Here is a 12,832-nt window from a genome sequence, read left to right on the forward strand (position 1 = left end):
ACTCGTAAGACCCTCATGAAAACTAAATAAAATCATGTATGTAAAGCTCTTCACACACTGGCACACAAAAAAAGCTCAAGAAATTTTAGCTATGACAGCAAACCTTAGGCTATATTCAGATATCAATTATCACAGGCACTGAGTGAATTGATAGAAAAATACTCATAACATCCTTTCTTTAAAAAAAAAGATTTATTTATTTATTTATTTATTTATTTATTTATTTATTTATTTGAGAGAGAGAGCACGCAGTGAGGAGGGGAAGAGAGAGAGGGAAAGAGAAACTCAAACAGAGTCTGCATTCAGCACCAAGCCCCACCTGGGGCTCCATCTCAGGACCCTGAGATCATGACCCTGAGCCAAAACCAAGAGTCAAGTGCTCAACCGACTGTGCCACCCAGACACCCCAAAACATTGTTTTTAAAGGCACCATGCCATAGGTCAGTGCAATAGCCTAAATATCTGTGTGATGCTGAGTGAAGATGTTGAAGCACTCTGGAGCAGGAAGTAGAGAGCCCCCTATTTCAACCCATCTCTTTTGCCTGTTGGAAGAAGGGAAGAAATAATAGAGATTATTCTGTCAGTGGCAGACTTTTGTTCTCTTGAGGCATTAAATGCCTTAAATATATGAGGATGTATAAAACTTTTTTACATTCTAATTATTTGTTTGGCTTACTTTTAAAAAGAGCACAGACTTGGGAGTGAGATCAATATGATAGCTTCTGATTCCTGGCTTCCCCACTGGAGTGAGCAACTTAACCTCATGTGTAAAAATGGAGGAATTTAGGTTCCTCATGTGTAAAAATGGGGATAAATATCAGTGTTTTCTTCACACGGTTGCCTCATAAAATAATTGCCTGCTATTTTCTGTCAAAATCTTCATGGAGTTCACAGTTAATTTGAAATTATGTATTTTGTTATTTTAAAGGCTTTTAATCAAGAGGAGAAAATATAATTGCCTAATATTGCTCATTCTTTTGTTTTGTTTTGTTTTGTTTTTAATTTTAGGACAATTTAGCATTTCCTTAAATTATGGAAATACCACTTCAGAGGGAATTGTTGAAGTAAAACTTATACACCAAGATAAGAAAATGTTCATATGTAAAAAATCCTGGAGCATATTGGAGGCTAATGTGGCCTGTGTTGACCTTGGATTTCAACAGTGAGTGCTTGTGTCAGTGGATTATCTCGGGGTTGGTCTTGTTGTTCCAACTATTAGCTTCTTTGATTACCCAGTCTTTCTGCTTTAATTTCCTCATATGTGACCTGAGAATATTAACCACCTGCCTCCTAGCATTGTTATGAAGATTAAATATGTTCATGTTTCACTATTTATTCCTATTCATTTACACTTAGAACATGGCTGAGCACAGAGTACCTGTAGGTTTGTTGAAGTTCCAGAGAGTTGTAAATATGTTCATTACCAATGTGTTGGTTTGTTGCTGCTTCTTGCATCTCTCAACTTTATTCTGAATTCAGGTTCCTTCTTCCTATACCACATCTGCTAGTGGTTCATTAGTGAAAGGATCTTATTAAACTGAGCCACAAGGTACTTGTGGTCTTTGACAGTTTGTGACCTACAACCTATGATTCAACCTAATAGGAAAGTCTCTCAGTCTTTCATCTCCCAGTATTTTACTCTTATCATATTTTGTATGAGCTCATGGACAGACTTCTCTTATTTTAGCCAATTATTTTCCCTTCCTTCTTTAAGATCTCGTTGAACCCTGGTCAGGCTCCCTGCTCAGCAGGGAGTCTGCTTCTCTTTCTCCCTCTGCTCCCCCTCCCCACTTGTGCTCTCTTTCTTTCTCAAATAAATAAATAAATACAGTTTTATTTATTTTTTATTTATAAAAAAGAGCTCATTGAATGCATTTTATCTAGTATTTTTAGATAGTTTTAGATTGATTTTTTTCAAATTATTTACCTCTGAGATTGCCCCAATGGCTCTCATTTGTTCCCAGATTTTGATGCTGTTTGGCACAGTTTTATGACTCTTTCATCATCATTATGGATCCGAAATCATTAAAAATACCTTCCTTATTCTCTTTAATTGTTTTCTTTTTGCCTTTCATTCTAATTGATACGATATTTATATTGTGATTATTGCTTTGTTATCGTTTATATTTTTTACCTGATGCATCTTTCTCAACTTCTTATTTTTAACACCATTTCCCCCATTTCCTTCTAAAAGAAACAAGAAACAGTTGAATGTTCTGAAAGAACAATTTACTATAACTCATCATCTCTAGTATATTGAGTCATAGAGGTAGCCTCTTACATGCACAAATTCTGAACAAATTGAGAAGTCTAAGCAATGGCATACAGATGCCAAATATCACCTTAATACTGTCAAGGCTGAATTGAAGACATAGTTTAACATAAAAATAAAACAAACCTCCTAGAATTAAATCAACTTAACCTCTCAAAATCTAAGCAACAATGGAACCAACTAGGTAAACCTTACAGCAAGAGAAGCAAGTGAAGCAGTCCCCAAAAGGAAAGATGGAAAAAGTGAACTAACCTTGATTTATAACTCCAAAATTCCCTGATCAATTATTCGGTTCCCTTTCCTTGAACAAAGAGGAATTAAGAGATGGAGAGAGGCCAAGAATGACACCCTCAGGTTGAAAGGAAACATCAGGAGTGTGGAAGAATAATTCCTCCTCAACAAGAAACAGAGAAGAGGAAACTATTATTTGCTGATTATTTGTCACGCTTGAACTTTGGCTAGTCAATTTAAATTGACTGCTTTAATTAATCTTTCCAAAACTAGCTGAGATTATTATGTTCCCTTTTGCAGGTGAAGATACTGAGGCTCAGAGAATTTAAGCATCTTGTTCAATGTATCATTCATATGTAGAAAATTAGAGGAAATTACTTTAGTTCCTTATCTCCTACACTAAGATTATAAATGCAAGCTACTAATTATTCTACATTAATGTTTCATTTATTCTATTTGTAGAGGTGCTTTTGACATTCAAAAAACGTTTGAAGTTCCTGAAGATCAACATAAAAATCTCACCGAATGTCTGCAGGTACATTGTCGAGGATTAGAGACAAGTTTGGCTGAATGTACTTTTACTAAGAGAAGAGCTAAAAGTGTAGCTGGTGTGGTTTGTTACACAGAGAACACAGGTTGGTAGAGTACTTGCCTGAAACTCCAAAACTTCCTTCAAAATTGCTTATTGCACACCAGTCTGTAGTAAATGAACAAAGGATGGATACTCAATTGCAATAATAGGGGCAAAATCATTCTGGGGGGCTTTAAAACCTAAATTGGTGCTTTTCCTCTATTGCACCTTTTTGCGTTCAAATATTACTTCTATCCAGGTTCCTCTCTGGGGGCAAAGCTGCTTGACTTCTCTTTGCTTGCTGGAACAGCTGGGTTAAAGTTAATAAAACAAACATAAGCAACTCAAACATCAGAAGAAACCTCCATATTTTCTTTGAGAGGTCCAGCCTACACACTTCAAAATACCTTTAAAATATTTAAGTGGCCACAGTCTCAAAGCAGTCACTGCCACTTTTTACCTAAGTCTTAACTAGATTGGAATATTTTAGTCACAAATGCGGTTTTAAAAGCTAAAGCCTGGGACAACTGGGTGGCTCAGTGGTTGAGTATCTGCCTTCGGCTCAGGTCGTGATCCCAGGGTCCTAGGATGGAGTCCAGTGTCAGGCTCCCCGCAGGGAGCCTGCTTCTCCCTCTGCCTATGTCTCTGCCTCTCTCTGTGTGTCTCTCATGAATAAATAAATAAAAATCTTAAAAAATAAAAATAGAGGGATCCCTGGGTGGCGCAGCGGTTTAGCGCCTGCCTTTGGCCCAGGGCGCCATCCTGGAGACCCGGGATCGAATCCCACGTCGTGCTCCCGGTGCATGGAGCCTGCTTCTCCCTCTGCCTGTGTCTCTGCCTCTCTCTCTCTCTCTGTGTGACTATCATAAATAAATAAAAATTAAAAAAAAAATAGAGGCTGAAGACTTTTTTTGGTGCTAAAAAAATACCATCAAAATATAAATGGCACTGTTCAAATAAGTTATGAGATGGAAGTGAGGATTCGTACAGCAGCGGGAAAGGAATGGGTGAACACCTGTATTTGCCAATGTGAGCAAGGACCTGTGATCCCTGATCCCCATCCCCCAACCTCAACGAGTACAGACCTCCACAATAAATACTGGTTTTCAGAGATAACGAAAGGGCCTCCATAAACCAACTTTTGACATTTGTTTTCCTTTTTAACCATATATATTATGTTGATCCTACCAATACAGCTTATATCATTTTTTACTTGATGCCTGACTTTATCTTAATGTTTCTGTTATTCCAAATGTGATAAAGATGTCACCTACAACTCCATAAATAAATTTCACAAAGATAATTCATAATTTACAGTTTCTGCAGCAAGTGATTCCTTCCATTGTGTGAATGGGAAACAGATTCCTCAAAAGAGGACCTGTAATGGTATCAATGATTGTGGAGACCAGAGTGATGAACTATGCTGTACAGGTAGTAAAAGACTTCCCCCATTGAATTTCAGATTCTATCCCATTAAATATTAAGTATGAAAAAAATAAAAATAAAATCTCTACTGTTTATGTTTGTGCAGGATGCCATGGCAAAAGTTTCTTTTGTAAATCTGGTGTTTGTATTCCAAACAAGTATAAGTGCAATGGTGAAGTGGACTGCATTACAGGAGAAGATGAAAATGGTTGTCAAGGTAATTTAAAGTTGTGTGGTTATGTTTTTTCATTACTTGATCTGGGTATTCTGAAACTTCCTTTTAGGTAAATTGTAATTTTAAATGAGTATAGGATAGTGTTAGCAGTAAGAGTACTACTGAATGGGCATTTGAAGAACTATGGAATGTTCTTCTCTCATATTTTCATTTATTAAACATATTTGTTATTTCAGAACTTTGTATTAGAAAAGCTCCCACATAACAAAACTAGACATTAGTAGAATGAACCAATATGTGCCTATCTCCCAGCTCAAACAGTTAACAATATTTTGCCAGTCTCGTTCAACTTGTTTGAGTATTTTAAAGCACATTTGAGATACCGTGTCACTTCACCTATATAAATTTCTAATGATACAAACGCTTCATATATACACAATATATTTTCATTGGTATACCTAATAATAATTCCCAAACACTGTTTAATAACAGCCCATGTTCAAATTTTTCCAACCATCTCAAAAATATCTTTTTAAAAAAGATTTTATTTATTTATTTGAGAGAGAGAGAGAGTTGGAGGGAGAGAGCTAGAGAATCTGAAGCAGACTCGAAGCTGAGCCCAGAGCCCAGTGGGGGCTCCATTCCATGACTGTAAGATCATGACCTGAGCCAAAACCAAGAGTCTTCAGATGCTTAACCAACTGAGCCACCCAGGTGGCCCTCTCAAAATTGTCCTTTTAGAACAATGTGTTTGAATTAAGGTCCAAAATAATCTAACATTGTATTTGATTATTAAGTTTTTTTTTTTTTTGATTATTAAGTTTTTAAAGTCTGTTTTATTCTTTAAGAGTTACCCACCTAGAAACACAATGGTCCAATATCTTTGGGATACATCAAAATCAGTTCTAAGAAAGAATTTTATACCAATACAGGCCTATCTCAAGAAAGAAGAAAAGACCCAAATAAATAATCTAACATTATACCTAAAAGAGCTAGAAAAGGAAGAATCAAAAAAGCCCAAAGTTCGTAAAAGGGCATTTAAATTTGTAAGGAAAAAATAAAACTGTCACCATTTGCAAATGACATGATACTTTACATCGAAAACTCTAGGGGTACCTGGGTGGCTCAGTCAGTTGGGTATCCAACTCTTGATTTTGGCTCAGGTCATGATCTCATGGTTCATGAGATAGAGCACTACATTAGGCTCCACACTCAGTGGAGATTCTGTCCCTCTGCCCCTCCTCTCATTTCCTCTCTCTCTCTCTCTCCTTCTCTCTCTCTTTCTCCCTCCCCCAAAATAATAAATCTTTTTTTTTTAAAGAAGAAAACTCTAAAGACTCCACAAAATAAACTATTAGAACTAATAAATGAATTCAGTAAAACTGCAGGATACAAAAAAAAAACATTCAGATATCAGTTGTGTTTCTATATGCTAGTAACAAATTATTGGAGAAAGAAATTAAGATAACAATCCCATTTATAATTGCACCAAAAGGAATAAAATACCTAGGAATAAATTTAATTAAGGAGATGAAAGATTTGTACTCTGAAAACTATAAGACATTGATGAAAGAAATTGAAAGTGAAACAAATAAATGGAAATATATACCATGTTCATGGCTTGGAAGAACAAATATTTTTTAATGTCCATACTACCCAAAGTAATCTATAGATTTGGCACAATCCCTATCAAAATATCAATAGTATTTTTCATAGAACTAGAGCAAATAATCTTAAAATTTGTGTAGAACCACAAAAGACCCTGGATAGCCAAAATAATCTTGAGAAAGAACAAAACTGAAGGTATCACAATCCTAGATTTCAAGATATACTACAAAACTATAGTAATCAAAACGGTGTAGTACTTGCACAAAAACAGACACATAGATGAATAGAACAGGATAGAAAGTCCACAAATAAATGGATGCTTACATGGTCAATTAATCCACAACAAAGGAGGCAAGAATATATAATCTAGACAAGACATTCTTTTCAATAAATGGTGTTGGGAAAGCTGGAAATGTACATTCAAAGAAATGAAACTGGATCACTTTCTTACACCATACACAAAAATAAAGTCAAAATGGATTAAAGACCTAAATGTATGTTGTTTAATTTAACTTAAATAAAAAAATAAAGACCTAAATGTGAGAACTGAAATCATAACACTCCTAAAAGAAAATATAAGCAGTAATCTCTTGGACACCAGCTTTAGCAACATTTTTCTAGGTATTTCTCCTTAGGTGAGGGAAACAAAAGTAAAAATAAACTATTGGGACTACCACAAAATAAAAAGCTTTTGCACAGCAAAGAAAACCATCAACAAAATAAAAAGATGACCTATTGAATGGGAAAAGATGTTTGTAAATGATATATCTGATAAGAGATTAATATCCAAAATACATAAAAATTTATACAACTCAGTACAATGCACACACACACACACACAAAATGATTAATAAATGGGCAGAGGATCTGAATAGACATTTGTCCAAAGAAGACATAAAGATGGCCAACAGACACATGAAAAGATGCTCAACATCCCTAATCATCAGGGCAATGTGAATCAAAACTATAGTAAGATATCACCTCACACCAGTCAGCATGGCTAGTGTCAAAAGGACAAGAAATAACAAGTATTGGTGAAGATGTGGAGAAAAGAGAACCCTGGTGCGCTGTTGATGGTGCACAAAATTGGAGCAGCCACTATGGAAGACAGTATGGAGATTTCTCAAAAAAAATTATACATATTTGTATATATCTACCATATGATTCAGCAATTCCACTCCTGAGTATTTGCCCAAAGAGAACAAGAACACAAATGCAAAAAGGATGTATCTCTATGTTTATTGCAGCATGATTTACAATAGCCAAGATATGGAAGCAACCCAAGTGTCCACTGACAAACAAAGAAAGAAAATGTCACACACACACACACACACACACACACACACACACACACACAGAGGCATATTACTCAGGTCATAAAAAAGAATAACATCTTGCCATTTGCAACAACATGTTAAACCTAGAGAATATTATGCTAGGTGAAGTAAATCAGAGAAATACAAACACCATATTATTTCACTTATATGAAGCATTTAAAAACAAAACAAATGAACCAAGAAACAAACAAAAGCAGACATAGATACATAAATACAGAGAACAAACTAGTGGTGGCCAGAGATAGGTGGGGAGAATGGGAGAATTAGTTGAAGGAGATTAAGAAGAACAAACTTCCAGTTATAAAATGTCAGAGTATGGTCAATGATACTGTAATAATGTTGCATGATGACACACAGTAACCACACTGTGGTCAGCATTGCATAATATGTAGAATTGTTGAATCTTGGGGTCATACACCTGAAACTAATATAACAGTTTTTGTCAACTATACTTCAATTTAAAAAATGTTACCTACCCATCCACTCCCAATTTTTTTCATGCCATTGATTTTTAGAGAAACTTGGTCATTTGCCTATAGGATGTTCCTTATTCTGGATTTATAGAGATTTGAAAAAAAAAAAAAGAAAACCTCTGATGCTAAAAAATATTTACTAGGTGCCTACTCTGTGTCACACAGACTGACTTCTTCCTTACATCAATGCTTTCTGGAGGAAAAAATCTCTGGAAATTATTATATTCATTCATTTATTCAATGAATATTTATTAAGTTCTTACTATATATGTGCCAGACCCTATTCTTGAAAAGAGAATCTAATTATTTTTATATTCCAAATGTAATGCCTTATAAATAAGCATTAAATACATGTTGGAGATATATATGGACAAATTAATTGATAATAATTATATTTTGGCAGTGCTTGGTATTATATGACTTTACAGAAGTCTTATTTAATTTCCCATTGACATCAGTTCTTAAATATAAAAACACACTTTTTAGGATTTCAAGTCATATTATTTCTTTTGATTTATATAAGCAGTTCAGCAAAATACTTTATGTTCATTAAAAATAGTTAAAACCTTAATAAAGAGAGAAGAGAAAGAAATTTCAAAGCATTTTTAAGGGAGGAAGACAGTGAATCACAACTCTTGCCAGGATGCTTGAGAGTTTTTCCCTCTCAGTTTTATTGAGATAGAATTGACATACAATACTGCATATAAGTTTAAGGTGTATAATATAGTGACTTGGCACACATTCATCGAGAGATGATGACCACAGTAAGTTTAGTTAACATCTATTATGCCATACAGTTACCAAAAAATTTTTTTCTTTGTGATGAGAACGTTTAGGATTTACTCCCTTAGCAATTTTTAAGCGTACCATATAGCAATGGTAACTATAGTCACTGTGCTGTACGTTGTACCTCCAGTGCTTATTTATCAGGAAGTTTGTAGGACAATTCCCCACCCCCCACCCTCTGCCCCTAGTAACCACAAATTTGATCTTTTTTTCTCTGAGTTTGCTTTGTTAGATTTTACATATAAGTGACATCATGCAGTATTTGTCTTCCTCTTATGCTTACAATTTGATTTCACTTTTCAGCATAAGAATATTTGGGGTTTCTTCACCTTCTCCTCTTCTTCGGTCCCTTTTCTCTCCCTCTCCTCCTTCTCCTGATTCAGTTTAAGGTCAAAGAACACAAATTGTTAGCTTATCAGGGGAAAAAAATCCCACTGCTAGCGAGTAACTATGACATAAAGCTGACTTTTAAAAAATCAATTATCTTGAACCCATATCAAAAATACATTTAGTCAACTCTCATTGTTACTTCCATTTACCCTTCTGTGGAGTTAGCATCACCATTTGTATTTCAGTAGTGCTTCTAATTTTTCCCTCTCTAAGCAAGAGCAAATGAGAGCAGAGATGTAAAATAAAAATATTATTATATTCATTGATCTTTCAGCGGACAGATCAGAATCACTACACCAACGGAAGTTTGGAGTGTAAATTGATTTCATGTATCCTGAAAAATCCCACCTTTTATACATATAAGTTTAAAAGAGTTATACATTTTGTATAACTGTATAGTAAATTTGCTGTGCGTATGTGTTCAAATATATTCAAAATATACATTTCTTTTTAATACCCAAGAAAAAATTATTTCCTTGTTGTAGTGAAATTCGTATGTGTTCAAATGCAATATGAAACGTTTGTTATATGGTATTAAAAATCAAAGAAAGATGACATACTGTGATTCCCTTTTATCTTTGGAAAAATTTTGCTATATTATTTCTGAGATATTAATGATTCATATATATTTTATTCAGGTGAACATTATGTCTTTGCTACAGTGAGTGTTTTGTTTGTTTTTAGGAACTGAACATTCTGAAATTAAAGGTAAATCCATTTTTATAATAGAAAATTTATTAAAAAATTGAGAACAGGATAAGGTATTGTAATTTCATAATATATGTACATATGATATGGTATGCATGTTTCTCAAAAATTATTCTTCACTATGGTAAATTTTTGGTTTTTCTACATGTGGTTTTTTTTGCATGTGGCTCAAGGTAAAAAATTTATTAAATTCTTGGAATATTGCAGAATCAAAATAAAACAAAGCTATTGTTGTCTCCTTTATATAATTTTTAAGATCTATTTATTTTAGAGAGAGAGAGAATAAGAGAGAGAACTGGGGAAGGGGCAGAGGGAGAGGGAGAGAGAATCTTCAAGCAGACTCCCTGCTGAGTGTGGAGCCTGATGTAGGGCTGGATCTCATGATCCTGAGATGAAATCAAGTCAGATAGTTAACCAACTGAGCCACCCAGCTGCCCCTCTTCTTCTCTTTTAATGTAGTTATTAATTGCACACTATATGACCACGTGTTAGCAATAGCTCAGCTTTCACACTAGTATAGGCAACAGAGGCCTTTCTCACAGAGTGATAAACTTTCCTTCTCATGCTCATCATCCATAACCTGCTAACCCAAACCACCCAAAGTGGACATATCTCTGTGTTTCACCTTTGCTGAAAACCCTTATCCTCTTCCTTTACTTTTTCCTCAACCCAAAGCAATTTCTGAGGAAATTGCCAGCACAGTCAAAGTAACATCTTTTCATGATAGGTATTTTCTAATTTACTTTTATAAGCCAGTTGTCACCAAATCCTCCACCTCTTAAGGTCGCCCTTTATTATTCATAAGAATAAATTGTCTTTATTATTTCTTTATATTCATATAAATTTCTTTAGTATCCATATGAAATTCACATATTTATTTAATATGTCTTTATTATTCATATAATAGGACTATCAGAAGTTTGTGATCCTCCTCAGGATTTTTTAGGATTCCTGGAGGATTTCCATATCCTCAAGATCACCCCTGTTCTAAATGCCTAATCTCAATTATTTCATCACTGTTCCTGGTTTTATTCCATCGTTATCCTTTTTCCCCTCCCTCCTTCTTTCCCTTCCTTCCTTCCTAGTTTCAGACCTCCGGTGCAAAGAGATGAGTTAATGATACCCCTCAACTTGTTGCACATGATCAGTGTTGGTCTAGGCAGGGCACCTCACTTGTTTTATTTATTCTCCTTTATTTCAGTTCCTGATTCCCCTTCCCCTTAGGCAACCATTTTCATGTGTATTAAAATGTGTAAAATAAAATAACATGTGTATGTCATGTTGTTTGTATACATTCTTATCCAATGTGTATTATCTTGTGAGCATACATTTTTATTTCACATAGTATATATAGCATTATAAGATCTCATATTTCCTTTATTTCTTTTTACAAAGCATTCAAGTTTTAAAGATCTGTCCATGTTGCTATGTGTCCATCTAATCTGTTGCCTCTAGCTTGCTGCATAAAACACTCCGTGGTGTTCCTCTTTCACAATTTACTCCCTACTTTCCCAGTAATGGACTCTCAGCCCTCAGTCACACTATGGTGAATGTTCTCTTCTTCAGGATGTATGGGAGAATTTCTTCAAGACGTCGAGCTGGGCAAAAAGTGTTGGTTCTCAGGGTATTCATCTACCTAATTTGGCTAACTATTGCCTACATGTTCTTTGGCAGAGCTATACCAGTTCTTACCTCTACCACCAATAATGCAGGAGGGTTCTCCTCAACCCCACTAACATTGAGTATCGTCCACCTTTCTAATTTTGCTAGTCTCATACTGTCAGTCAAATGGCATTGTTTATTAATTTGCATTTTTATAATAATGAATGGTTTTGAGTTTCTCTTCATACTAGCTTTTGAGTTTTCACCTTCTTTTCTCCCCTGTATCCTTTTGCCAGTTCATATCTTTTCTTAATTTCATGTTGCAGTTGAAGTCTTGTTGATTTGCATTCTAGATGTTTATTCATTTTCAGTTTTAGACATTGCCAATACCTTTTTCCATTCTATCACCAATTGATTAACTCTATCCATAGTGAGTTTTGTTGAATAGAAATCTTAATCTTTATGTAATCAAAGTCATTGACTGTTTTTCTTGTGGCTTGTGCTTTTGGAGCTTTGTGATGTTCTTCAAATATCCAGTACACCTCAGCTACACTGAACATTCTGCATCTTTTTTTTTTGTTGATCATTTAATATGAACATTTAAGTGGTCTCTTTGATTCATGAGGGTGCTTTTGTGAAAGCTTCTGAGCAGAACCTCTCTCTGCCCCAGAAAATAATCTAGGCATGTGGATATGTATATATCTCTCCCAAAAAGAACTTGGAAAATCCAGAGACAAGACACATGATTGCTGTAGCCAAGTAACATTGCCCTTCTGAGCTGTGCCATTCACAGCCACATCCTCAACCAAGACAAAAAACATGGTGGTGGGAATTCACCTTTGGACCCCTAGGTCAAAGAAATTATTATCCTATCCTCTGAAATGTTCTAGGATGGCAAAGTGATGATGGAATCATCCCATATAACTTCAAGCAAATGTCTAAGGAAGAGGAGAGAATCTTTTGTTGGTTTGTTTCATTTTTGACTTCTAATATCCTTAATGCCTAATACTATCAATGCCTAATACAACATCTTTGTTTGCAGGACTCCTGTAAGAGGTGTCTTATTATGTACAAAATGAGAGGAGCCTCTATGATGTCAGCTCAGTACTCTTTCACTCAGTGTTAGTAACTATTCACTACCTTATATAAGGACTTGGTGAATCAGAGTTGAAAAAGAAACTTTACTTCTCTTACCCAAGCATTGTGCCTTCTCTAAATGCAGAAAACCGCAGCACTATAGGTCTCACCATTCTG

At 35.0% G+C, this 12,832-nt stretch overlaps 1 protein-coding gene across 4 annotated transcripts in view; it reads left to right on the forward strand.

Moving 5' to 3' along the window:
* Positions 1 to 12,832, forward strand: part of CFI (complement factor I) — a 59,619-nt gene that overhangs the window by 29,881 nt on the left and 16,906 nt on the right. For 3 of the 4 annotated variants that reach the window (XM_038581907.1, XM_038581904.1, XM_038581906.1), the window contains 5 exons: positions 1,009 to 1,162; positions 2,966 to 3,138; positions 4,392 to 4,505; positions 4,606 to 4,716; positions 9,953 to 9,976. In XM_038581907.1, coding sequence (XP_038437835.1) covers positions 1,092 to 1,162; positions 2,966 to 3,138; positions 4,392 to 4,505; positions 4,606 to 4,716; positions 9,953 to 9,976 — 493 coding nt within the window. In that variant the 5' untranslated portion in view covers positions 1,009 to 1,091. The remainder of the gene's footprint in view (positions 1 to 1,008; positions 1,163 to 2,965; positions 3,139 to 4,391; positions 4,506 to 4,605; positions 4,717 to 9,952; positions 9,977 to 12,832) is intronic. The other variant, XM_038581905.1, reaches the window with a different exon arrangement.

The sequence above is a fragment of the Canis lupus genome, chromosome 32, assembly GCF_011100685.1.
Source record: "Canis lupus familiaris isolate Mischka breed German Shepherd chromosome 32, alternate assembly UU_Cfam_GSD_1.0, whole genome shotgun sequence".
Lineage (NCBI taxonomy): Eukaryota > Metazoa > Chordata > Mammalia > Carnivora > Canidae > Canis > Canis lupus.